General features: G+C 57.3%; 1 protein-coding gene across 5 annotated transcripts in view; it reads right to left on the bottom strand.

Moving 5' to 3' along the window:
* CAPZB (capping actin protein of muscle Z-line subunit beta) overlaps positions 1-25,806 on the bottom strand; it is a 119,207-nt gene that overhangs the window by 46,672 nt on the left and 46,729 nt on the right. For all 5 annotated transcript variants that reach the window (XM_017346515.4, XM_051858034.3, XM_089301422.1 and 2 more), the window contains exon 2: positions 15,234-15,323. In XM_017346515.4, coding sequence (XP_017202004.3) covers positions 15,234-15,323 — 90 coding nt within the window. The remainder of the gene's footprint in view (positions 1-15,233; positions 15,324-25,806) is intronic.

Below are 25,806 nucleotides of genomic sequence, written 5' to 3'. Positions count from 1 at the left end.
GGACGCAGGGCCAAGGCGGGTGCTGGGGCAGGCTGCGCCCGGAGGGCCACACAGCTCCGCGAGTGTGCACTCTTCAGAGGGCGGACTGCAGCTGCACAGCTCGGACAGCCGCTGCTCTGGAGAGAGAAGTCTGGCAGGAAAGACTCAAGGTACTCCAGGCAGAGAGAACCATGTGGGTCCCCCACGGCTCACACCCGGAGCAGCTACACGGCCTCGGTCTAGGTCAGCAAAGAGGGCCCGGAGGTCAGGGACCCCAGGCGGTGCCACATCTCTTCACTCGTGGTTGTAGCCACCTTACAAACCAGGGCTCCTGTGTCTCAACAAACCAGTGTTTTAAGGGTACTGACACACGTGACATGGTCCCTTCCCTCTACAATGCAAGAGCTGACCCAGTCCACCCTTGGGACACAGGCAGACCTAGGCAGTGGGCTGGACTGATCACAGCACAAGGGAGAAGGGATGGCGACCCGCACCCCCGTGAGCTCCGTGTTCAAATGAAAACTTGGGAGTGTCCACACCTGTACAAGAGCAATGTCCTGTCCGTCCCCCCAGGCCAATTCTACTAACAGGAGGCCCTGCTGTTCCCATCATCCACGACACAGGTCTTCACCAGGCTCAGCGGCCCCCCTCGTACACCAACTCGGAGAGCAGTGGTGTGTGGGATGGCATCCGAAGCCCAGAATCCTGCAGCCGGGACAGCACAACCCCAGAGTCCACAGGACGCCCGTGCTCCCCAGGCCCACTCCTGGCCTGTTGCAAACGTTGGGGAAGCAGACTGAGAATACCAGATCGTCTGTATCCAGAGCCAGACACATCCTAGGGGCGATCCGGGCACCTGTCCCGGCACTGAGAGGACAGCTTGCCGACAGCCCTGGGAAATGCATGACGCCGGCCTCCTGCGACCCGGGGGGAAGCAGACTCTCTCCCCACTGCCCTCTGACATTTCACCTTTCTCAAAACCAGAGCAGAACCTAAGGAACGGAGCAGGCTGCAGCCTCCCGGGGAGGTTCTCCAAGCCTTGCTCTCCGGTCGCCAGCAGCGACAGGGGCACTCCACCAGGCTCCTGGGATAAGGATGATGGCACATGCTGAAGAGGTCTCCGTGCCTTGCAGAGGAGCGATGCCTCCGGCTCCAGTGGACAGCAGCCAAGCGCCCCTCCACGTCTGCGGAGCAGCAGCTCCTCCTGACCGTCCTTCCCAGGGGGCTAGCTGCCCCGAGAGCAGGACCAGCAGAGGCCTCGGCACGTCTGCTCATTTCCCCAGCTCAGCCAACTGGAGGCCTGTTGAGTGCCAACTGGAACAGCGGATGCCAGAAGCGCCCCCTGCCACATACCGGCACCACGGCGAGGTCTACACACCACGCTCAGACAAAACAAAAAAGCCAAAGCATTTTTCACCAATAATTCTAAAGAATTCTAAAGAGACTCAAATTTCCTGTAAATAGGCAGAATAAAAACCAAAAAGGAAAAAAAAAAGTTTCCCCAAACAAAAGTGGAGGCTCTGCAGGAGACCTGCTGATGGCAAACATTTTGGAAAGATGGAATTTTAAACACAAACACAGGGTGGAGGCGCTCCGCACACAGCTGGGAGGGCCTCTACCAGGGAGATTCGCAAAGGCTGCGGAGCATCCTGCCCATCTCCCCGGTCTCCAGAGCGGAAGGGACGTGGAAAGACGGGCAGTCAGCAAGTTCCGACTGTGCCCGACATGCTCGCCAAGAACGCGGCGCACACACAGTAGCCCCAGGTGACCCTTGGAAAGCCAAGGGAGGACCACCTGGCCCAGGTGGGAACACGGCCTGGACTCGCCGTCTGCACAGAGCAAAGCTCTCTGGGTGTTTAAGGCAGAAACAAGATTTCAAAGAACACGAAACCCCTCAGATCCAGCTGCAGGGCGTTTCACAAGTGCTTCCAGGGAGGTTCTGACATCCTGCACATCCCCAGGCCTCCCCGCTCCAGCCACAGTGACATCTGCTCACCTGCCTCCTGGCCTCCCCCCAACAGCTGCCACCTCTCAAGCCCTCCTTTCGGGGAGATCCCAGAGTTCCATGCACTGCGAGGCCGGCCCTGTAAGCCAGCAAATTCTGCTCCCGAGGCTGCCCTGTGTCCCCAGCAGCTGAGAGGAGCGTTACCATCCAGCGGCCTAGGCCTCACCCCTCCTTCTGCCAAAACCAAAGGGTCCGGGAGACACAGATGACAAGTCAGAAGCTCACAACGCCGGAAGGGGCTCACGCAGGGCTAGGACGGCACTGGCAGCTGGAGGGAGCACTTTGCCTCATCAGAACCCACAGGGCTGCTGCTTCCTGGGTGGGGGCACCTGGGGCTCATGAGGGTGCAGGGCTCAGGTATCGCCTTTGACTTGCAGGTGAGGCACCCATCCGGTCCCTGACCCGTCCACAAACTTGCAGTGCACTGTGACATAGCAGGTAAGGGCGCCAGTTCGAATCCTGGCTGCTCCACTTCCAATCATGCTCTCTGCTATGGCCTGGGAAAGCAGCAGAAGATGGCCTAAGAGCTTGGGCCCCTGCACCCATGTGGAGAGACCTGGAAGAAGCTCTTGGCTCCCAGCTTCGGGTTGGCCCAGCTCTGGCCATTGTGGCCATTTGGAGAGTGAACCAGTGGATGGAAGACCCTACCCACCACCTCTGCCTCTCTGTAACTCTTTCAAATAAACAAGCAAATCTTAAAAATAAAAAAAGACGTAAGTATTGTCCTGTCACTTGGATGCCAGTGCTGTAGCTCAGCAGGGGCCCAGGCAGGTGTCCGCCACGTGTCCGTGTGTGACACGGGGGATCCAAGGTGAACAGAACTCATCCTATAGTTAAACGACTCCAATGGGCAGCACAGCGAGCGTGTGGCTGGGGGAGGGGGCAGACAGCGAGCCCAAGCACAAGTGTGGGGGACGAGCAGCCAGGGGAGCAGAGCCAGTGTGCGGAGAAGGCCCAGGGAAGGCCCCGCAGGACGGGCATGGGCCTCAGGGCCAGCACGAGGAGCCTGCACCCAGTGCACCCTGGGAGCTTGGCCCTGAGGACGTCGTCCAGCCCCGAAGGGACACGACTATGCGTGCGCTGCGGAGCGCAGGCGCCCTGGGGCAGTCCCCTGGGGCAGGGGAGCAGCAGCGATGTTCACCAGCAGGCGGGTGGGGCCGGGTGGGGCGTGAAGCACTCTCTACAAGTGACCTCTGAGGGGGCCAGGTTAAGCTGCCCCCACTTGGACAACGGCATCCTGTACTGGAGTGTGGGTTTCCGGTCCCGGCTGTTCCCCTCTGATCCAGCTCCCTGTTAATGTGCCCGGAAGGCAGCAGAAGGTGGTCCCCGTGCCTGAGCCCCTGTCACCTATGTGGGAGACCGGATGGACTGGCTACTTGCTTTGGCCTAGCGGATGGAAGATCTCTCTCGCTCTGTAGCTTTTCCACACCAGGCCCTGTCAGGTCCTGCTTAGCACCCGTGACGGCAGCAAAGTCCACTGTGACAGCGAGATCTGAGCACGCTCACTGCTCCTTGCTGGTGCAGGACAGTGCCGCCTCCCCCCAACCTGGACACGGCACTCGCAGGGAAGGGGCAGAGCATTGACCTGCTGGTGTCACCAGACCCCTCCTACCGTCACTCACTCCCGTCGCCTCCTCTGGGACCACGCCATCAGCCCTGATCTGCACCGCGAGGCACCACCCCCGACTCCTTCCTTCAGTGCTCGCGACCATCCTCCTTGAGGATGAGAAAGTCTGCAATTCTCCCATTGCACAGATGTGGAAACTGAGGCCTCGAGCCCAGGTAGCTAACTCAGGGCCACCTAGATTTCCAGGAGCATCCAGACCCAGCCACCTCACGGCTCTGTGCTCCTGAGACGGACGCCGTCTGCCCAGGCCAGCCTTCGATGGGTGGGGCTGAGGTCTCCTGAGGCACTGCTGTCCCCTTGCCCCTCGTCTCAGGTGACACAGCTCAGAGAATCCACGGCAGAGTCCCTGTCTCGGGGCCGGGAGATGGTGGGCTGATGGCCGCGCACCGTGCTCAGGTCCCCAGGGGGCTGCTGGCTTCAGCGCTGCAGACACAACTCACTCCAGGAGGCCAACACCCTGCAGGGTGTGGCCGTGGGAAGGTCAGCACGAAACCAGCTCAGCGTCCATTCAGCGCGTGCTCAGGAAACCCACTCGTGAGCAGGAGAACCGCTCCCGGCCAGGGTGCCTCTCAGCGGAGGTTTTGTTCTGAACTAGGAGTGTTCTTTTCGCTTCCAGTCAATGCTAATTAAGTGTCCCAACACATTCCAGAAAGGAGAGAGAGATTAATGGTAATTAAATCTCTTCTGTACTTGGCTCGGGAGCTCTTCTCAGAGTGGCCTGCTGTCAGATCCTCGTTCCAAAGCCTCCATCTGACGGAACTCCTAGCACCGCCATCTGTAACTTCAATTCTGCTCTTAGCAGAAGGTGATGGGCCCGCGAGGACCCGGAGTCTGCAGCCTTGCCTCCTGCACACACACAGCTTCTAGAATGTGCTCGGCAAGCGGAGGGCTGACTTCAGGGGCCAGGGCGAGGGAGCCCCGGCGAGGCCTCGGGAGGCAGGCTGTGCGCGTGGGTGACTGACGGGGTCTCTAATGAGCCTTAATTGTAAGCTCCACAGGCCCAGGAAGGCAGCGACAGATGTGGCAAAGGGGCACCCGCAACTGTCTGATTAGCGAATAAAACGTGTCCGGCACAACGGGGGGCCAGTGGCCCGGAGGGGAGGGGAGGGGAGGCAGGGCTGCTGGGGGAGGGGCGGCCTGGCCACGGGCCACGTGCTCATTACCCTGGACGCCTCCATCTCCATCAGTACTTCATCGTTAACGAGGGAAGGCCACAACAAGACACCCTTCAATGCAGGGAGGGGAAACTACACTGCCGGCGCGAACAACCGCGAAGACGTGTACGTCCACAGTCAGCTGTCACCGGGACCTGCACGACAAGGAAACAGCCGTTCCTGGAGCAGCGGTGGGCACAGTGGGGCCACACAGGCCTGGGGCCGCTCCCATCTTGCTGCATACTCATCACTGGTCAGACTGGGCCCAGCCCGTGAAGCCTCTGAGTTTCCACATCTGTGAAATGGGCCCAGAAGGGGAACTTCACACGTGGTTTGCATGAGCTGAAAAGGTAAGGACACCTGGCATATAACACCTGCCTCTGAGCAGCCAGGACACCAGCGGACCTTCTGTGCAAGTCTCATGCGACCCCAGGCCCCAGGCAGCCACCGCAAGCCAGGTATTGCGCTAGGAGCTTTACAGCCACCGCCTCTATTTGTGAGCTCAGCATCATCATACCCAACTCACCAACGAGGAAAGGGGCTCAGAGGTCACACAGCCAAGACGTGGTGAAGGCCAGAGCCCTCAACCATCTCCTACCACAATGCCCCCAAGTGGACGCCTCAGGCCAACCAGCTAGCCAGAAACACCAAGCCAGAAACCTGAGAGCCCTGATTCCAAAGAACACTAACACTGGCGAATGATGGGGTTGGGGTTGGGGCACTAAATAACGGCTCTGCTTCCTGGGAAGTGAACAACACAAACTGGCAGGTGCACCTCACAGGCACTGTGTGCATCAAGGGGCAAGAACAGGTCCTGGCAGGTCAGCAGCCTCCCGCAGTGACCAAACGACTCAGGAGGAGCCCAGAGAGGGGTGGAGCTGTGGACCGGAAGCCCCTGGGGTGACTGGTGGACCCTCTGCTGCACTGGCAGTGGAAGGGAGCAGACACAGGGGAGGGAGGGCTGGCTGCGGGCCAGCAGAAGGGGTCCCGAGGGAGGGGAAGTCTCATAGCCGGAAGGCACCCAGACAGGATTCAGCCCCATGACAGTGAGCCGCCAAGGCCTGGAGACCTGCGGGGGCACTGCCCACACTGCCTGCTCCGCCCACACTGCCTAGGGCAGGTGACGCGCCCACACACCTGAGAACGGACGCCTCTTCTGCCAGCCAAAGTGGGCTCGGAACACAGTGGCCTCAACAGAAGGGTATCCATGGCGATGCTCTTCCAAGTTCTGGCCCATAGAGACCACTAGGCCACGCTCCACGGAGAGCAGCCTACAGCCCAGAGGGGCCTGTGGTTCCAAGGCAGGGTGGGGCACAGCCAAGTCAGCCCTGGGCCTCCTCACTCCCAGTAAGATTCTCTAGGACACCGCCCCATGCGCACCTTGCTCCCGCCCCGCCGCCTCCCCCACCTCAGGGACCACACGTGTTCTGGAGCAGTTTCCTATCTGCAGAAAGAAGTTCAGGGAAAATCGCGATCTTTCTAGCTCCTTTCGCCAGTCACAAAAACAAAAACCTCGGCTCCCATCACACACGGTCCAGAGCCCAGGTCGCCGGCTGTGCAGATCCTGGGATGATCCCCACCCCTCCCTGAGTGCACTCCACAGGCACGAGCCTGGGATGCTGGGTTAAAACAGGTCCCTTCTTTTTTTTTTTTTTAAGATTTATTTATTTGAAAGGCGGTGTTACAGAGAGGCAGACAGAGAGAGTGTTCTGGGTCACTCCCCAGATGGCCACAATGGCCAGAGCTGGGCCCATCCGAAGCCAGGAGTCAAGAGCTTCTTCCAGGTCTCCCACATGGGTGCAGGGGCCCAAGTGCCTGGGCCATCTTCCACTGCTTTCCCAGGCCATAGCAGAGAGCTGGATCGGAAGTGGAGCAGCCGGGACTCGGACTGGTGCCCATATGAGATGCCAGAACTACAGGCACCAGCTTTACCCGCTACGCCACAGTGCCAGCCCCTCTTCTATCTTATTTAACGTCAGGACTTCTCAAAACCTTCAATGAGCCAACACAGGGGCTTCACCCCCTCACTCCCTGCACTCTTCCAAAAGACTCACTGCCAAGGGGAGGCGTCGCCTGTCAGACAATCAGGAACCGCACAAGCCATGGTCCACGCAGCAGCAGGAGCCACCTGCTGAGCACACGAGAAGGGGGCTTGTCATGGCCCACCTGTACTCTTCTGGCTGCTGGTGGGGCCAAAGTCGTGTGTCTCACACACCTATGTGGCCTCTTCCATGAGTCACCTATCTATGCAGCTGGCTCTCTGTTCCTACATAGTTATGCCCACTTTCTTGCCAAGGACAGCAATACCCCCAGAGTGAGGCCACCTGGGGTCCGAGCATGTCTCCATCATTCTATCTGGTGACCCTGGACAAGCTGCTGAAGCCCCTCCTCCATCTGCCTGATGGGAATGATGACAGGAACCACCTTGGAAAGTGTTCTGATGAGTCAACAGATCGCCTTCGGGGGCCGGTGCTGTGGTGTAGCAGGTAAAGCCGCCACCTGCAGCGCCGGCATCCCATATGGGCACCGACCGGTTCAAGTTCTGGTTGCTCCACTTCCAATCTAGCTCCCTGCTAATGCACCTGGGAAAGCAGCAGAAGATGGGCCCCTACACCTGCATGGGAGACCCGGAAGAAGCTCCTGGCTCCGGATTGGCACGGCTCTGGCTGTTGCGGCCATTTGGGGAGTGAACCAACGGACAGAAGACTCTCTCTCTGCCTCTCTGTAACTCTGCCTTTCAAATAAATAAGTAAATAAATCTTTAAAAAAGAAGGAAAAGCGGCTACGTTCATTGCCATGAGGGGCAGACAGTTCTGAATGTGTCCTTTGCCGTCGGTGTTACTCCGTGAACTGAGCGTACACGTCTCACAGCCTCACAGAGGCCCTGCCACGGCAACACCAAGTGTCATCGAGGTTCTCTCTCGGGTCCTTTCAGGTTTTACAGCTAACTCTTTAGTCCTCTGGAAACACTGGCAGGACACCTGTTTCATCTACCGCACCACCGGTCAGTCTCCACGGGGATGACCATCCCTTGCCACAGCCTCAGTTCTCCCACCTGATTCCAGCAGCCTCTGTCACTCAGTGTGAGCGCAACAGGTGCCTTCCCACGGCCTCCTTGCCCCTAGATGGCGCAGTGGGATCCTGCCACCACACCCCTGCCCCCGCTCATCCATTCTAACTGGAAACGCAGGGCACGCAATTCAAAGGCAGCCCACACATGTTCTTGGGGTGCACTGCTTTCAGCTTCACATTTGCTGCAGATAAACTCAGAGAACCACGACAGGCCACTCGTGCCTGGGCATGGTGCCCTTCCCCTGACCCCAGCCAGCGCCCAGCGCCCAGCGCGTGGGCCAAGCAGGCTCAGCCCCTGGACCGACGCTCCCACGGGGCTGCTGAATCAGGCAGCATTGCCATGGCTCTGCCAGCCCCCAGCAGGGGTGGGAGAAGGTGAGAGCCTCTTTCTCATCAGTCCCAAGGTGACTGTCCTCCCCCCACCCTCATCACGTGGCCCCCGACCATGTCTTCACGTTCAAGGCCGCCTCAGTGGAGAACAGCTGGAGTTAAGAGCTGGTCTGGCACCCGTCACCCCAGTCACGAGCCAGGCAGAGGCTCTGGGAAGCTCCTGTCTTCGCTCCCTCAGTCTCCCCAGCTACACGCTGGCTCTGCACAGGCCAGGCCATCAATGCTTCTAACATCTGTGGGTCCCCATTAACGCTATTCATTTCTCCAGTCATTTACTCAAGAAGACCGTGTGGGGGAGGAAGGAGGAGAGACTCAACGCAGCCATGAAACACCAGGACGGAAACGGTGAACTCTCAAAGCGCCAGGCTCCGGAGAACGTCGAGCCCGACATCACGGGGAATCTATGGTGCCAGGGCAGATGCCCACATCCCTGCAGGCTCATGGAGACAGTCTTGGTTCTCCAAGGCGTGCACGTGCACACACCAAAGTCAAGGCCCTCTCCGTTCTCTCAGCCTCAGCTCCTTGGCCACACTGGGGCGGGGTAGGGGCAGGGCAGCTGAGGGCATCCCAGAATGCCTCTTTGCTCTTTCTCAGCAAATCCCACTTCGTCCTTGTTGCCACCTCGGCATAATCAGAGGCCGCACCAGGAGGTGGCCCGGGGCAGGGGACAGGGGCCAGCTCAGTCCCTAAAGCCAGGGTCTGCTTTCTTGCTTGCTCCGGCTTCAGTCCCCACAGCTGCAGTCCATCCAAGTGCAGAAGGCTCGCGGGCAAAGGCTCAGCACAACTTTCCAAGCATGGAGCTCATTAAAATACTGCTGGAGGCCCCTGGCTGGAACGCGCTTCCCCTTGTAAAAGGGAACTGCAGCCCAGCGTCTGCTGCAAGAGAGCCCGGGACAAGCTCTGCAACCTCAGACAACAGAGACGATGGGGGTGCAGCCCAGGGCCAGTCGTCCCACCTGCTCCCCGCTCCTGCTCTGCACACGACATCCGGCCAGCAGAGCAGACCTGGAGCAGGCCTGGGATGGACCAGAGAGTGGAGGACAAGTTCCCCTTCCCATCCCCTTCCCCATCCTAGGGAACCTCCCTAGACACAGGGCATCAACTGGCACCAGCCCTGGGCGTCAGGGCTGTGTATCCCACAGCGGGCGCCGGGCCCTGGGCAGCAGCTGAGGCTCTCCCACTGAGGTGCACAGCGCCAGTGCGGCAGGCTGGCCTGGCAGAGCCCCAGGGAGACAGGGCCCACCTTCCCACAGCTTCAGCTCGGCTGAAGGCTCTGGTGGAAAAAGCATTAATGTTTACATTAGGAGTCTGGCAGGTTTTAAATTGGAATACACTTTTTTTAAGATAAAACATAAAATTGTCTCCATAGGGCAGGCACTTTTGGGTTTGCCCTGCAGCTCTGGAGAAGTGTATCTGCTCTCCTCGATGGGAAGGCAGCACTAACAGGCCAGGAAGAGGGGGCTGGAGACCACGGGAGGGGCGGGCCAACTCCCTAACGGCGGCACAACCACTGCAGACCCTGTAGTACCTTCCGAGGAAAACCACGTGAGTAAATGCCCTGTTTTGTCCCCTGTTCAACAGACACACGAGTGCAAAGCTGACCACCAAGTCCCCCTCAAGGAATGGCCCATCCAGCAAGGCGGCTCGCCTCATTCACCACTGCAACCAGCACCTGCAACGCAGGGAAGCAGGTGAGGCGCAAGCGCCAGGCCTGCCGTCTCTAAGACAGACGTGGCCTCCGAGACCCCCGGGTGGGGGCGCTGCCTCGGGTCCCGTGTCCAGCAGGCTTCCACCACCTGGGGACAGAGCAGTCCTAGGACTCATTCCAACATGGCTGTCACGGGAAAGAGACCGTGGGAGACCAGTCTGAAGTAGGCTGCTTAGCACACACCAACCGTTCTGATAAGCAGGGTATCCTGCTACTCACAAGCATTAATTGAACTATCAAACACAGTGTCAATCTTAATTTCCCCATCAGAAGCGCGTGAGTTGGTCTCTGCTGGCCGCTCCGTGGGGAGCAGATTCACGGGAACAAGCCTTGGTCCCCACGGGGTTCCCGGTTCACTGAGCACACACACGGTGCTCCCCACAGCCAGCCCGCCGCCTGGGCCGGGCGCGTCGGAGCGCGGGTCCTGCTGAGGCACGCGGCGGGAAGCCCTGTGCCCAGCTGGCCCTGTTTCTGCAGGGCCATCTCGGCTAAGAGGACTCTGCTGAAATGAAAGCCGAGCAAGTTGTGGACTCCCCGCTCCCTGCTGAAGGCGGGATATCTCGTCCACCTCTACCCCATGGGCCTGGCCAGGACACTCTGGCAGCTGGCCCAGCCCCGATGCCCCCTCGCTGGAGTGAAGTCCGGGCACGCCCAGGAGCTGGGGCTTCGGGGGACTACCGGAAAGGCACAGGAGCAGGAATTTAAATGAAGTGACCCATGTTTGCAAGCAGCGTCTTCCTCGCCTGGTTAAACAGATTTATGGCTATTTTTGGTTTGCTCTGAAAAAGGCAGAGGGCGGATGGCCCGCTGGGCGCCAATCTGCAGAAACAAACTCCTTCCTCAGCTCAGGGCTCAAAATACACTCCAGCCGAGAAGTCTCGACTCCTGCTGCCAGCACGCCGAGCACAGCCATACATGGCCAGAGGTGAGGAGCCAAGGAAGCATCTTCCCATCACATGATTCTCGGGCCACGCGGGCGGGAGGGCACTTCTGAAACAGCTCACCAGCGGACTGCAGCTGACTCCACTCCGGCACAATGGATTAATAGGCAATAAAATGATGCTTTGGCCATCTGCAAAGGAAGGCCACGGCCCACCAATCAGAGCGCGCGTCCGACCCGAGGCAGCTGAAGCCCTGAGGCTGGAAACGCTGACCCGGCAGGATGAGCGCGCGGGGGCTGCCGAGCACCCACCTCGTCCCTCGACCCCACTCTGTAACCGGAGCCCGGGAGGACCGCATCACTCCCCACAGCTCCCTGGCTCCCGCTTCTAAGCGAGGCCGTTCCGCCCGGGGGAACGCTGGCACATCCTAGCATTCTTGTCAGTCTTAACGTCGGACTTTTCTCAAAACAACCGCCTCCCTGCGTTGTATTGGGCAGGTAAGCAAGGAGGAATGGCTGCGCTCTGCAGCCAGCAGCGCCTCTGTGCTTTGAAAACACTGACTGGACCCAGCCCACAGGGCACAAAGGCCCTGAACGCTCTGCTTTTGGAAAGACTCCGAGCTGCGAATTTTCTGAAATTACAGCTCTGGGAGCGAACTAAGACTGCACGTGAACTTCAGAACCACAACAGCACACTCAGCACAGACCAACTCTGACAAAGGGATTCTGCGAATTCAGTTAAAAGAGACCTGTCATTCCCAGGGAAGGCAGGGCCGGGGTGACTTCTGGGCCACTCACAGGATCCAGGACAAAGCCAGCCGGCCGCCCCTCACACAGGCCCTGCGCGGCCAAGGACCGCCAAGGCTGCCCCTTCATCAAGCAGCGGCTTTCGCGTGCGCCTGCGACGGGCGGCAATGAGGCGTGCCCCGGCGGCCCTCATCTGCCGAGAAGTCATGCTCCATTTCTACTCCGCCATTCATCAGGCTTCAATTAGGCAGTTACAAAAACACCCCTTCCCCAGCCCATTCTGGGTGACGGGGACCCACGGGGCCTCCGGTCCAGCCTCAGGTGGAAGGTGGGCCCCAAGGCTGGCCTCCCCACAACCCCAGCAGGGGAAGCTGGTGCCCCCCAAGCTCTGGAGGAAAACAAACGGCTAATCCTAAGCGGCCCAGCTCTAAGAAGGGAGTTTCTTTCACGTCTCCAGTTCTCAAACCACGTGAATTTAAAGGCATCTCCACAACACATCTGTTTCAACATTACTAACAAATGACTTACTACTTTCTCTCTAGACAAGTACAACTCACACCACGAAGAGGTGCCATATTTAACCCCCTGCTGCAGCATACATGAGGGGACCCAAAGGTCCCCAGCAGGCAGAGCCCCCAAGCAGGAGGACCTGGGACTCTGGGCACTGCACGCCCGTGCCACCACCTGGAGTTCTCAACTGTCTAATCAAGTAAAGTGCTGGCAGCACCCGAGACGGGTGCTGTGCAAACAGATCAAGTCAGAAATCACACACAGAGACGCAACCCAGGCGAGGGCGTTTGGCCTCGTGGGCAAGATGCTTCTCTGTCACAGTGAGTGCCTGGGTTCCATGCCCCTCTAGCTCCTGGCTTCAGCTTCCTGCTAACGCAGACCCTAGGAGGCAGCAGCAATGGCTCAAGTAACTGGGTCCCCACCATCCCCAGCTGTGACGGGCATTAGGAGTAAACCAGCAAATGGGGGCACTCTTGCTCACGTATTCTATGTACTGCCAGCTCTAGGCATACAGCAGGCACTCAGTAGATGCTAGCCACCTCCCCCAGCCTTGGTCCGGCACTACCCCGTCTAGCACCCACTATAGAAGACGAAGTTACAAATGGAAAGACAGCCATCTGTGCAATGCCACCCAGGGCAACCCTGCCTGGCACGGCAACCTGTGTCCAACACCCCATCCCACAAACTAACCGCGGGCTGTGGTGCAACATGGCTCTTGGTCCTCTCCTTCACACCCCATCAGTGTGGCAACATCCCTGTGGAGGCCAGGGACATGGCCCCCGAGCACAGGGACCAGCTGACCAGCTGTAGGCCCGTCTCTGAGACAAGAGTGGAAACACTGGGCTGTGTAGGAACAAAACGCCCTGCAACGCCAAGAGTTGCCCAGGGAAGTCTGATCATCGTCCCTCGTGGCCAGGTTGGGTTAGCAGCAACTGAACTGGCAAGCTAAGTCTATACTCAGCCAGACACATGCTCACACAGAGTTCACGAGAAAAACCAGCACCTGCAACACACCCAGTGAAAGGCTGGATCAGACCCGAGACCACCTCTGCCTGCAGCTTCTGCCCAAGGCCATGGCAGACCCTGACCAGGCAACAGCACCCAGCACCCACCAAGCCTCGCACTGCCGTGCAGTCTCTGTCGCCACGGCAGGCGAGCCAGGGCCGCCTCTCGCCGGCCCAACTTGACGCTTCATCGTTTTTAAGAAGGACCAATCCTCTGAGCTCACTGCCTGCCCTGCTCCCACCATGCAGGACCAGACTGGGAAGAATCCAGATTCAACCTTCCCAACAGACCACGGTTTAAAAGTCAGGGAACGCGGGGGCTGGCGCTGTGGCACGGTGGGCTAAGCCTCTCCCTTTGGCGCTGGTTCCTGTCCTGGCTGCTCCACTTCCGATCCAGCTCTCCACTAACATCCTGGGAAAGCAGCAGCAGATGGCCCAGGTGACTGGGCCCCTGCACCTGTGTAGGAGACCCGGAAGAAGCTCCTGGCTCCTGGCTCTGGATCGGCCGAGCTCCAGCCATTGTGGCCACTTGGGGAATGAATCAGCAAATGGAAGACCTTCCTCTGTGTCTCTCCCTCTCTCTGTGAAATCTTTATTTTAAAAAAAGGGGGGGTGGTTTTCACACAAAAATCCCAGCGCATGGCTCCTCCAAAAAATGTGAGAACGAGCAGCAGAGGGTCACACTCCTAACAGGGCGGCTGTCCTTGCAGACGGGCTGCGTCCCAACCCCACCACGCCCTCTTACAAGAGCCCAGTGATCCCCCTCCCTCACGCCTTGGTATGGAACCCCGATCCCGAGCCTCTGCTAGGCTCACCGGAGCGGCAGGGCCACTGACCTCGGAAACCACCTCCTCTTCCCCCCCGAACTGCTCCGTGCAGAACACAGCAAGGTCACCACTTCTTCCACCGGCTCCGCTCAGTCTCCCAGCTGCCTCTGGGCTGGGAGACTGTGTCCCTTACACACACACAGACAGCTGCCCCCTGGGCCTCCCACACTGCCGCCAAGAGCTGGATCTGTGACAACACAGTTTCATGCAGCTTTTCCTAGCAAAGCTGTTCTGACTTCACACAATGGAATTAAGTAACCTGGTTAGCAGTCTAGCAGATGAACCAGGACACCTCCCTGAGGAGCCGCATTTAGCAACAACTACACCCAGGAGGACACAGCATTCATGCAAACAACAGAGCAAGGACTCAGGACCAGGTTCCAGACCCAGGGCCAGCACCCACAGGCGGAATGAGCTACGTTGAGCAGGTGGCCTCCGGGGACCCAATTTCATTTCATGGCTTTTCGACTGTCCCCTGGGTATTACACCGAGCGTTTTCAAACAGTACAATGCCAGTTAATCTGGGGCATCATTTGGAGACTAATCACTCTAATAATTAAAAAAATAAATAAATAAACACCTTTAAAAACGAAGTGGCTACTTTTAAACGAGCACCTGAAAAGCCACTTTTCATGGCAGGTGTTTGGTGTGCTGATCAGGCTGCTGTTCAGGATGCCTGCATGAAGTCCAGGCTGCTCCGCTTCTGATCCAGCTCCCTGCTTATGCACACTCTGGGAGGCAGCAGAGCAGGGCTCAGGATCACCCACGTGGGAGACCCAGATGGGAGTTCTGGGCTCCTGACTGTGGCCTAGTCCAGCCCCAGCCGTTGTGGACAACTGGGGAGTAAAGCAGCAGATGAAGATCAATCGATCTTTCAAATAAAATAAAAATAAATAACTTAAAAAACAAAAGCCAACTGCTGTCTGTCAGATCTTCCCACTCTGGGCCACTGAAGCACCCTGCAGGGTGGATGCTCCCACCGCACTGGCTGGAGAAGCTCACCCGACAGTGGGCAGGGCGGCTAAGCGCCTGACGCTGCCCCGTGGGCACCTGCTGGACGTCTGTCCTCGCCTTCCCGGTGCCCAAGTGCTACTGTGCAGCACTGCGGACAAGGTGGGGGGGAGGCTGACCCACGGCGATCCACACCAGAACTCCTATCCTGGCTTCACCAACGAGGATGGCTCTAAGACGACTACCATGTGGAATTCAACTCTGTTGGGAGGGATCGCGGGGCCCTGTGGTGTTTTGAACTCTGCACGGAAAGACAGCTACAGAAAGCATCCGACCGTGACGGCAGGCTCAAAGGGAAGCACGCGAGGAGGGCACGCACCAGGTCGATCAGGTCGCTGAGGTTCTTCTCGATCTGCTGCGGAGGCAGGCGCCTCATTAGGTCCAAGGCACAGTCCAGCTGCTGGTCACTCTGTGGAGGGAGAAAGAAAAGCATCTAAGCATCCTTTCACAGCAGGAAAACAGAAACTCCTTCGACAAAGCACTGTTGCACCTGCTATTTGCCCAAGGTATCCTCAGACCCAGGGAGCCCTGCAATGGGCCCTCTGCCCGCCCCCATGCACCTGCAGGGGACCGGTTGGGGATGCCTGCACCTTTGATGGCAGTCTCTGTCCAAAGACTCTGAAAAAGCGGGAGACAGGCGGGAGAGTCCAGAAAGCCCCCTCTTTGGCCTCCCTTCTGCGCAGCTGAGCTGGGAGGCTGCAAGGATATAATTCCCGGCTGGGTCCATGGTGAGCTTGCTCGACGGGTTTCCCTCTGCTGTAACCTGCATGCAAACACCAGGTAACTGCAGCCCACCCCCTGGTGAGCACCACACCAGGGAAAGCCAGGTGAACAAGCTAAGTTCACGCAGAGGCCGAAAAGTCTTCAATCCTTCAGCTAAAGCTTGGTCACCTTCCCAAGGCCCTGTGCACGCTTGACCAACACCAGAGCCACGCCACAGTCGAGAGCTCCCTTCAACTGGCAAAGTGGACGACGCGTGCAACAAACTTCATATCCAGGAGGATAAGAATTACTTTGCTTCCTGAGCACCGTTTTAAAGCTACGCACTGAGTGCTTCACAATGCTGTCCTCATTCGCCATCTATGCCACAAAGTCACCCTGGGCCAGTCGCCCGAACCACATAAGGCATGCTAAGAGGAGGCAGCACACACAGGTAAGGGTGGACGGCACACGGGAGCAGGATGAGAAAGGCGGGCCATGTAAACCAGCAGACACCTTCGTGTGGGCCAGTGAAGCTGACGCGGGCCCCACAGCCACCTAGCAGAGAGCCACTGTGCGCTCTGAGTCTGGGGCCTGCCCCACTCAGGTCAACTCCAGGACTTTCTGAGTTCTGCATCAACAAGCGCCAGAGTCCCACTGAATATACAAAGGGACCCCCGAGCGCCGCATTTGGCTGCAAGGAAACACAGGCTTTGGGCATTCCTGTCTATTCTCCAGGGCAATCAGCCTCCCGCAGGCCGGGGGCCTGGGACCCCTTCCCATTTACTGGGGACACTACCACCTAGACTCAGTTTCAGATTTTAAGACAGCATACCCAGCTGGCCACCTTAAAAAAACGAAACAAAAAAAACTTTCTTTACTCAAGACACAACCAACCCAGCCGCCTTGCAAAGAAAAAGGAAAAAAACCCACACCAGAAACCTTATCACTTGTTTGCTTAGTGACACATTCCGGCAACCCTGAATGTGCTGCGGTGCAGCACACTCCCACACCCACGGGCCTCGGCCAAGGCCACGGTGACACGGGAAGAAGAGCAGCACCATGCTGAGGGCGGAACACACAGCTAAGGATGAGAGGCCCGGTCGAGCCCCACTCTGTTCACCATGACCTTAGGCAAATTCTCTAACTTCTACAAGCCTCAGTTTGTTTATCTGTAAGATGGCGGCAGTCATGACCTCAGAGAGTTAACATAATTTCAGTAACACATGTGACACCCCACGAGGCACCAGATGGCCTGCCCACAACACGGAGTCACCTGGCCGCAGAGGTCAAGCCCAAGGCCTCCTTGCCACAGTAACATTTTACGTACAGCTCTAACTCAGAAACCACTGAGATGTCTAGAAACTTCCAGTCATTGGACAGCATATCAACTAGATATTAACAATCTTCTTGGCACTGAAAAGCAAACTCAGACATCAGTAAAACTAGCTAACTTGAGGCTTTAGTCCAGAACGTACTAGGACTCAGAAGGGATTAACTAGAAATTGAGCAGTGATGAGCAGGAGACAAAATGGGACTTGACCAGAGAGGGTCCACGTGCAAAGACGGAGCTTTGACCCTGCTCTGGGCTTCGGTGCCAGCCGCTTCCTCCAGACGGCCCTCCCCCGCCCGGCTGCACGGAGCTGGCAGCACTCAGTCACCAGCCCACAACCATCTACCTCATATTTTACATAATCCCAATTAATCTTAATTGGAAATGTTTCACAACGGATTTCTAAGGCTAAGGATGTTTAACTATCATTAAATTAGGAAATGGCTCAATGCTTCCCATAAGTGAAGCAACATGGGAAAGCCTAGTGACAGCTTGTAAAAAGTTAAAATTAGAGTTAACTGGAGCCATTTGCTTGGGAGCCATCCCAAACCCTAAGGGGTCCACACAGGAACAACACGGGAGAATAAAAAACACGTGGGTGACCCGCAGCTGTGGCAACAACATGCGTGACCTTAGAAATGGGGTGGGCGTGACTACCTAGGACACTGTGACTTCCATAAAGCTCACAAAGGGCTCTGTTATTTAGGCATAAACCCCTGTGTGTGCGCCTATTTCAAACTAATATGCCAACACAGCAAGGCATTTTTTTCCCCTTGGAGCTAAGACAAATGCAAAATCCAGAAGAGAGAAAGGGAAGCCACAGGTGGAAGACAAAAGCTGGTATCTTGGGGCCGCCGCCTGTGGTGCCAGCATCCCATATGGGTGCCAGTTCTAGTCCTGGCTTCTCCATTTCCGATCCAGCTCTCTGCTATGGTCTGGGAAAGCCGTGGAAGATGGCCCAAGTCCTTGGGCCCCTTCATCCATGTGAGAGACCCAAAAGAAACTCCTGGCTTCAGATGGGCGCAGCTCCGGCTGTTGTGGCCAATTGGGGAGTGAACCATTGGATGGAAGACCTTTCTCTCTCTCTGCCTCTCCTTTCTCTGTGACACTCCAACTTTCAAATAAATAAGAGAGAGAGGAAGAGAGAGAGAGAGAGAGAGACAGCTGGTATCTGCCTCATGGATTGGCAGGTTGAAGAGTACTGAGCATATCATGTCGTTATCAGATATCCAAATATGGATAAAGCCGCTAGAAAAAAATACAAGACAGCACTTGAGACTTGGAAATCCCGGGTCCAAGATCTGCCTCGCCCTGGGGCGTCCGTGTGATTTGGGCTGCTCACGTACCCAGGTGGCTTAGGATGTGATGGCCCCAATGTTCCTTCCAGATGGACCATGCCCTCTTGCAAGTGCAGACTCAACTCCTGGGGCCCATCTGCCCCTCAACAAAACCACTGTCCTGGATTCAGCCCTTGATCAGACAAAAACTGTGCTGAGTGCCAGCTGTGGGCCAAGCCCCAGCTAGGCCCATGGGGTGAAACCTGGACCATACTGTTCGTAAAACAGTAAGCAACCACAGGAGCGGGTGATGCGTGCAGAAAGGAGACACTGGTGCCCAGAGGCAAGGCGGGGGCACCGTGCACTCCACTGCTCTTCCCACGCCTGCTACTCTCCTAGGATTTCCCTCCCATACAGTTACTTTCCCTAACAGGCTTCCTTCTTTTTCTTTAAGAGTAATTTATTTGACAGGCAAAGTTACAGAGAGAGGAGTGGGGGGAGAGAGAGATAAAGAGAGAGAGGCTGTCCATCTGCTAGTTCACTCCCCAAATGGTCTCAACGGCCAGGGTTGAGCCAGGCTGAAGCTAGAAACCTGGAACTCCGTCCATGTGAGTGGCAGGGGCCCAAGCGCTTGGGCCATTTCTGTTGCTTTCCAGGTGCATTAGCAGAGAGCTGGCTCAGAAGTGGAGCAGCCAGGAACTGAACCAGTGCTCACGCGGGATGCCGATGCCCTAGGCAGCAGCCTAACTGCGCGCCCCAGCCTGTTTGCTTTGTCAACTGTTGGCCCAAGGCTAGGAGCCTGGGACGCCGTCGCAGACTTCTTCGTAAGCTCCCCCTCCACTGGCGGTGTGTTCTGTACTGAAAAGGTAAACAGTGAAAGAACAGCCCTCCCGTTCTCTGCCCGTTTGCTTAGTCATTCAGTAAGTGTTTACTGGGTGTTTCCTAGTAACAGGCACTGGTTTTGCTGCTGAATGTTGAACAAAGTCTCCGGTTTTCACAGAGCTCATGATGCAAACGAAAACCCATATGGGGAAAAATCCAGGAAGCACCTTTGTTAGGATGCTGGAGAATTTAAAAAGGGCCAGCTTGGCCGGCGCTGCGGCTCAGTAGGCTAATCCTCCGCCTTGTGGCGCCGGCACACCGGGTTCTAGTCCCGGTCGGGGCGCCGATTCTGTCCCGGTTGCCCCTCTTCCAGGCCAGCTCTCTGCTGTGGCCAGGGAGTGCAGTGGAGGATGGCCCAAGTGCTTGGGCCCTATACCCGCATGGGAGACCAGGAGAAGCACCTGGCTCCTGCCATCGGATCAGCGCGGCGCGCCGGCTGCGGCGGCCATTGGAGGGTGAACCAGCGGCAAAGGAAGACCTTTCTCTCTGTCTCTCTCTCACTGTCCACTCTGCCTGTCAAAAAAAAAAAAAAAAAAAAAGGCCAGCTTTAGTGTATATTCAGGCTTTTGGTTGTGTTTCTTAGTATATGACCCAAGGCAGGAAAAGTCTCTTTTTTTTTAAAGTTGAAAGGCAGGGTTACAAAGAGAGGGATCTTCCACCTGCTGGTTCACTCCCCAAACAGCCACAACAGCCAGGGCTGAGTGAGGCAAAAGCCAAGAGCCAGAAGCTTCTTCCGGGTCTCCCAGGTAGGTAGCAGGGGCCCAAGGACTTGGGTCATCTTCAGCTCTTTCCCAGGCCATTAGCAGGGAGCTGGATTGGAAGAGAAGCAGCTGAACTTGAAACAGCAACCATCCGGGATGCCGGTGTCATGGGTGATGGCTACCCTCTGTGCCACAACACCAGCCTCCAAGAGTTTCACTTTCTGTTTTCACATCACAGAGAAAAGGCTCAAAATCGCTCAAATCACCCTGCAGCAAGCAAAACAACTGTTACTGTGGACTAAAGCAATTTTTCAGAATAACTATGTCAAACAACACACCGCAGCCTAAAACATCTCACCAGACTGGCACCAGAGGGCTGCCAATGATCCGCACACAGGGAAGCTTGGCCGGGGAGAAAACCAAAAGTCAAATAACCTGGGGCCGGGGCTGCGGCGCAGTGAGTAAAGCTGCAGCCTTCAATGCCGGCATCCCAGACAGGTACCAGTTCGAGTCCCAGCTGCTCCACTTCTGATCCAGCTCTCTGCTATGGCCTGGAAAAGCAGTAGAAAATGGCCCAAGTCCTTGAGCCCCTGCCCCTATACCCGCCTGGGAGACCTGGAAGAAGCTCCTGGCTCCTGGCTTCAGATTGGTGCAGCTCTGGCCAGTGCGGACAATTGGGGAGTGAACCAGCGGATGGAAGACTTCTCTCTCTCTCTCTCTACCTCCCCTGCCTCTCTCTCTCTCTCTCTGTGTGTGTGTGTGTGTGTAACTGACTTTCATCTAAATAAATAAATCTTAAAAAAAAAAAAAAAAGTCAAATAACTTGAGGGTATTCGATACATTTGTGGAAACTGGAATTAAAAGACAACTATTTCGGCACAAAAATCTTGAAATCTATGTATAGGAGGGGTCTTCAAAATGTTCATAGCAAATGCATATTATTAAAAACTGCAGGGATTTCAAAATTTTTTGGCATCACAAAAACCAGAGCTTTGAATTCCGTGTTTCCATCAACCTGTTGCAGCACCCTTGTGTCCAGCCCCTAGGGAGTAGGACACAGCCCAGCCCAGGAGTGGCTCACGGGTGGAACAACAGACACAGAGGGATGCTCACATCACGGGGCCCACCCGGATCATCACTGGGGAGGAGGCTGAGCAGGACCGCCCTGAGCAGCCCTGGAGACGGCAGGTGTCAGACAAAGGAGCAGAGTGGGCGGTCCGAGCACACGACAGCCCCGGAGGGAGGTGAGCTGAGAAGGGCAGCAGGGGCCTGGCACGGACGGGGGTGCCCGGGCCCCTGTGGAGAACGGCTTCCACCAAGGCCAGGTTACACCCACCTGCTCGGGGCAGCCTCTGGGTCCCGAGCCTCACATCACAGCAGCTCCGCTCTGTCTGCCTCACAGGTAAGGCTTCTGGGCCACGCTCTCCAGGCTTCACAACCTCAAAGCCCACTTCTCCCGTGAGGATTCAGGAGCCGTTCTGGCCTTTCCTCGCGGAGCCTCAGAAGGCAAGGGAGATGAGCTTCAAAGGTGGCCGTAACGAGCTCCCCACAGCAAGCCGCCCCGCAACGTGACTGAGCTCCCCGCACGGCGGCACGGACGCCCCTGCCCTCGGAACGCCTCCGACTGCTTTCACCAACAGAGCGCAGCAGTGCTGCTGCTCCACGGCTCCCGAGGCCACCGGGAAAGGCAGTGACGCTTCTCCCCTCCCACGGGGCACAGGAGTCCCAGGTGGCAAAGGAAACCGTTCCCTGCCTGAGCCCGCCAACCTAGCCCCGCTGGAAAACCCAATGCAGAGCCCCAGGTGCCCCAGGTGCCTCAGGGCCCCTTTGTTGTGGCCTTCGGCAGCCGGCGAAGCCCGTGGCCGGGCCCTCCTCAAACGGCAACCCACCAACACCACTAGAGACAGTGGAATCCTTACTGGTCTTTTCACTCACTTTGATGGACAGCAGTCAGTGGTACAGAAGGGCTTCTCTGGAAACTATGGGAGACTGGTTGGAGCTGAGACGGGGGTGGGGAGCAGGACCACTAAAGCGGCGTCACACACCCAGGGCTCCGAGTGGGGGGAGTGGGAGTCACAGGAAGACCGGCTGGGGCCACCTGCTCAAGAGGGTACCCCAGCCTCATCAGGGTGGCTGTGGTCTGTATGTGTCCTTTCAAAACACAGTTTGTGGCCGGCACTGTGGCTCAATAGGCTAATCCTCCGCCTTGCGGCACCGGCACACCGGTTCCAGTCCCGGTCGGGGCGCCAGATTCTGTCCTGGTTGCCCCTCTTCCAGGTCAGCTCTCTGCTGTGGCCAGGGAGTGCAGTGGAGGATGGCCCAAGTACTTGCGCCCTGCACCCGCAGGGGAGACCAGGAGAAGCACCTGGCTCCTGCCTTCGGATCAGCGCGGTGCGCGGCCGCAGCGCACCAGCCGCGGCGGCCATTGGAGGGTGAACCAACGGCAAAGGAAGACCTTTCTCTCTGTCTCTCTCACTGTCCACTCTGAAAAACAACCACAGTTTGTAATGTTAAGGACCAGCAGTGACCCAAACTGCTGCCGTTTCCAATGCTAAGTCCTCCCCGCCTGCTCCAGGGGCTGGGGAGGGCAGTCCCACACTTCCCCGAGGCACGGGCCTGCAGACTGTTCCAAGGCTGGCCGAGGTTACGTTCCTGAGAGGTTCAGCCGATGCCTCTGTTACAGGCACGCAGAGGGAAACGCGGATGGAGCTCAGGCTGACCGTTCGCACTTACATAGTCTAGACCTGCCCACAGTTTCTCTCTGTGTCATCTGTGACCCAACCAGCTTCGCTTTAGACGTCAGATCTGCCTTTGCCATGTGGCTCAAGAACAACCTGCGCTGGGGGCTCTCGGGGCAGCGACGCATCAAGATCTGGTCGCTCCAGAACACAGCACATTCTGGATTAACAAGAAAAGTGCACGCATCGGGGAGACGCCTCACCAAACAGCCACATGCACACACTCGCAGGGGAAATCCAGTGCCCTCCATGGTGGTCACGGTCCCTTGGCAGACAGAGCCCCTTCAACCTTTCGAGATCCTCCGCAGAGCATCAGAGCTGGGTCAGCTTTCACACCTTTTACACCAAGTTAGGAAATTCACACACAAGCTATCAGACGGAGACAGAGCCTGGGGGACAGAAGTGGAGCAGGAAAGAAGGAACCTGGGAAGAGGAATGACCCCTGGGCCAAGGGCATGACCTGCTCCGGGGAAACTAAACTCCTATGACTTGGGACAAGTAACCTAGCCACTAAAAACAGCAATCCAGGGGCTGTGCCAAGGTGGTTTTGAACACTAGGAAAACATTAAACAAACCCGTCAGGACCAGAGACAGGGCTGGACGCACCTGTCAAGCTCACTAGGTCACAGGTTCAGAGAAGGCCCTACAAGGCCACGCAGGCAGCAGTGGCAAATTTAGCCCCTAACACCCTATCTCCATGTTGAGAGGTTTTCCCCTACATCCCTGCCAACTTTATCCACTGAGCAGGAGAGCCATGGGCAAGCCCAGCCCAACCAGTGGGAGCTTATGTCCTACGGAGGGAATGGCCGGAAAAATGGCCACGCTCAGGATGGCAGGATCCCAGTCGCTCCATCCCACTGAGGGTCTGGGGTTCTTCCCAGCGACTTCCAGAAAGCCAAGAACCATCCCTTCTTTAATCCTCAAGACAGCCAGTTCTCGAAAATTTACCACACACTCCACGTCCTCACACAACGCCAACTGAACTCAAGTCAAGGCTATCAACAAGACCACTTCTCAGTGGCCAAAGGCCCCTTATGAGCATCCATTCCAGCAGCAGAGCCCTGTGCTTCCTTCTTATTTATTATTATTATCATTTTTTAAATTTTTTTGAGAAATAGAGAGCTCCCATCTGCTGGTTGAGTCCCCAAATGCTTGCAATGGCAACAACCAGGACTTTGCCAAGAACAGAATGTGGGAACTCAATCAAGGCCTCCCCCGCGGGTGGCAGGAACCCAGTTATTGGAGCCTTCACTGCTGCCCCCCAGGGTCTACACGCAGGAAGCTGGAGTCAGGAGCTGAAGCCAGCAATCAAACGCAGACACTCCGCTGCAGGACGCTGGCACCCTGACTGCTTGTCCAGACACCGGGCCCATCTGCTGTCCGTCAGGCTGTCAGTGCACCTCCTCACCCAGGACGCTGCTTCTTGTCTGCTGTGGGGTGGGGAACCCAGAGAGCTAGAAACCCACTCCTAATTAAAACAAAACAAAACAGGACTCTGGGAGAAGGAATAACTCACGGGCGCATACCCCAGGCCCACGTCTGCACAGAGCTGACGCTGGGAGATCTGTTGCATGCATGCGTTTTTCGTCCTTTTCCCAGAGCAGTCTAAGACTCTACAGGCGTGCATATGTTATAATGATGACGATGATGACAGAATGCCTGCTTTCCCCAGCTAACCTGCAGGGGCGTGGGTCTCCCTCCAGTGTGGCCCTGACAACACCCTGCCTTGCAGAATCACTGAGCGGAGCTCCACGTGAGGCCCCAGCCTCCCGCCCCAGGCCTGGGCATCCTCCCCGAAAGGCAGGAACCCCCCCAGTGCGCGGCACACTGCTCCCGGCCAGGACTTTTACATAACATTGGTGGGGTGCTCAAGGCCCGCTCCTCCCGGATTTTCCCTCACTTGACACAGGTTTTCCACTGAGGCTGCCAGGAGTCTCTAGAAAGGTGGGTGGAGTGCTATTTCAGCTTCCAAGTCATTAAGCACCAACAAAGGCGGGCAGACTCGCACACACTCACCCCACATGATCCCCTGCCCTGTGTGCCAGGGAGCGAGAAGGAGGGCAGAGGACAGGAGGTGCTGCCCAGCCCCACCCGCACCCCCACGCCACCTTCCTCCCTCGACACCCCTGCTTCTGCCTGCTCTTTGGAGCCCCTGCCCGTTCCCCAGCCCAGGAGCCCACCAAGCTAATTCCACCACGGAAGCTGCTCCCCACCGCCTGGTGGTCCCAAACGCCACAGCCTGGGGAGAGTCCCCAAACCACCTCGAGCCCCTACCCAGCAAGCGCCTCTCCCGGGGAAAAGCGTGACCCACTCCCAGGCGGCATGTCAAACCCTGCGACAGCCCTCAGCTGGTTTTTCCCTTACACAGCCCTGCAGGAAGTGAAATATCCGAGATGAGTCACCCGCGGGAGCCGCAGCCACCCTCTCACTGGAGCTCTTGGATAACCAAGTCACTGTTTACGGCTCCCACTCCCTAACTGCTCTGCCGAGATCAGGCGTTCAGCTGGTGGAAGGCAGGGACTCCGCCAGGAGGCACTCCCAGTCCAGGGTCCCCAAGGAGGCCGCTCACGTCGGGGGCCCCTCCTGCCCCTCCGCTGTACCCCCGCCCACAGGCAGGCTGATCCCTACTGCATGCTCCAAACTCAGTTCCCAACCAGCGCCTGCCTGAAAGCAACTGCTCCTTCCTTTTGTTTTGTTTTTAAATAGACATGAGGGGACTTGAAAACGTCCATAGAAAATACATTTTAAAAATGCGCTTATTTTGGTGCAGCAGCAGATTTAAATCCAGGCCACCTGAGCACTTTATGTCTACTTGACATACACTAACTGCACAAACGTGTGGGTTTCAGTGTGACACTTGGATAGATGAACACCACATAACAGTCAGACAGGGCAACTGGCGCAGCCACCGTCCCAGACCTCCGTGGTCTCTCTGTGTTGGCAACATTCACAATCCTCCCCACCAGCTCTTCTGAAACATTCCGTTAACTGATGTCAACCGTCGTTCTGCTGTGTTGAGAAGCTGGTCCTCCCAGCTGGCTCCCTGCCACTTCTCACGACGCAGCCGTGTGCACAGCAAAGCGATGGCCTGCTGCAGGGCCCGGCCCGGGGCGATGGCAATGGGCAGGTCCCCGGCGCTGTGGCCCTCAGCCAGGCTCCCAGGCACTGCTCTTGGCTCTGCTCTGGGAAGCTGGGTGGGCTGCAGCATGTCCCCTTGGGCGTGCCCCGCTCCAGCTCTCCAACTGGTAAAACACAGAATCAC

This window comes from Oryctolagus cuniculus, chromosome 7 (assembly GCF_051225735.1).
Source record: "Oryctolagus cuniculus isolate XC-2025 breed Fujian yellow rabbit chromosome 7, ASM5122573v1, whole genome shotgun sequence".
Taxonomy (NCBI): domain Eukaryota; kingdom Metazoa; phylum Chordata; class Mammalia; order Lagomorpha; family Leporidae; genus Oryctolagus; species Oryctolagus cuniculus.
Note: the sequence above shows the minus strand (reverse complement) of the source record. Positions and strands in the feature narration are given on the sequence as shown.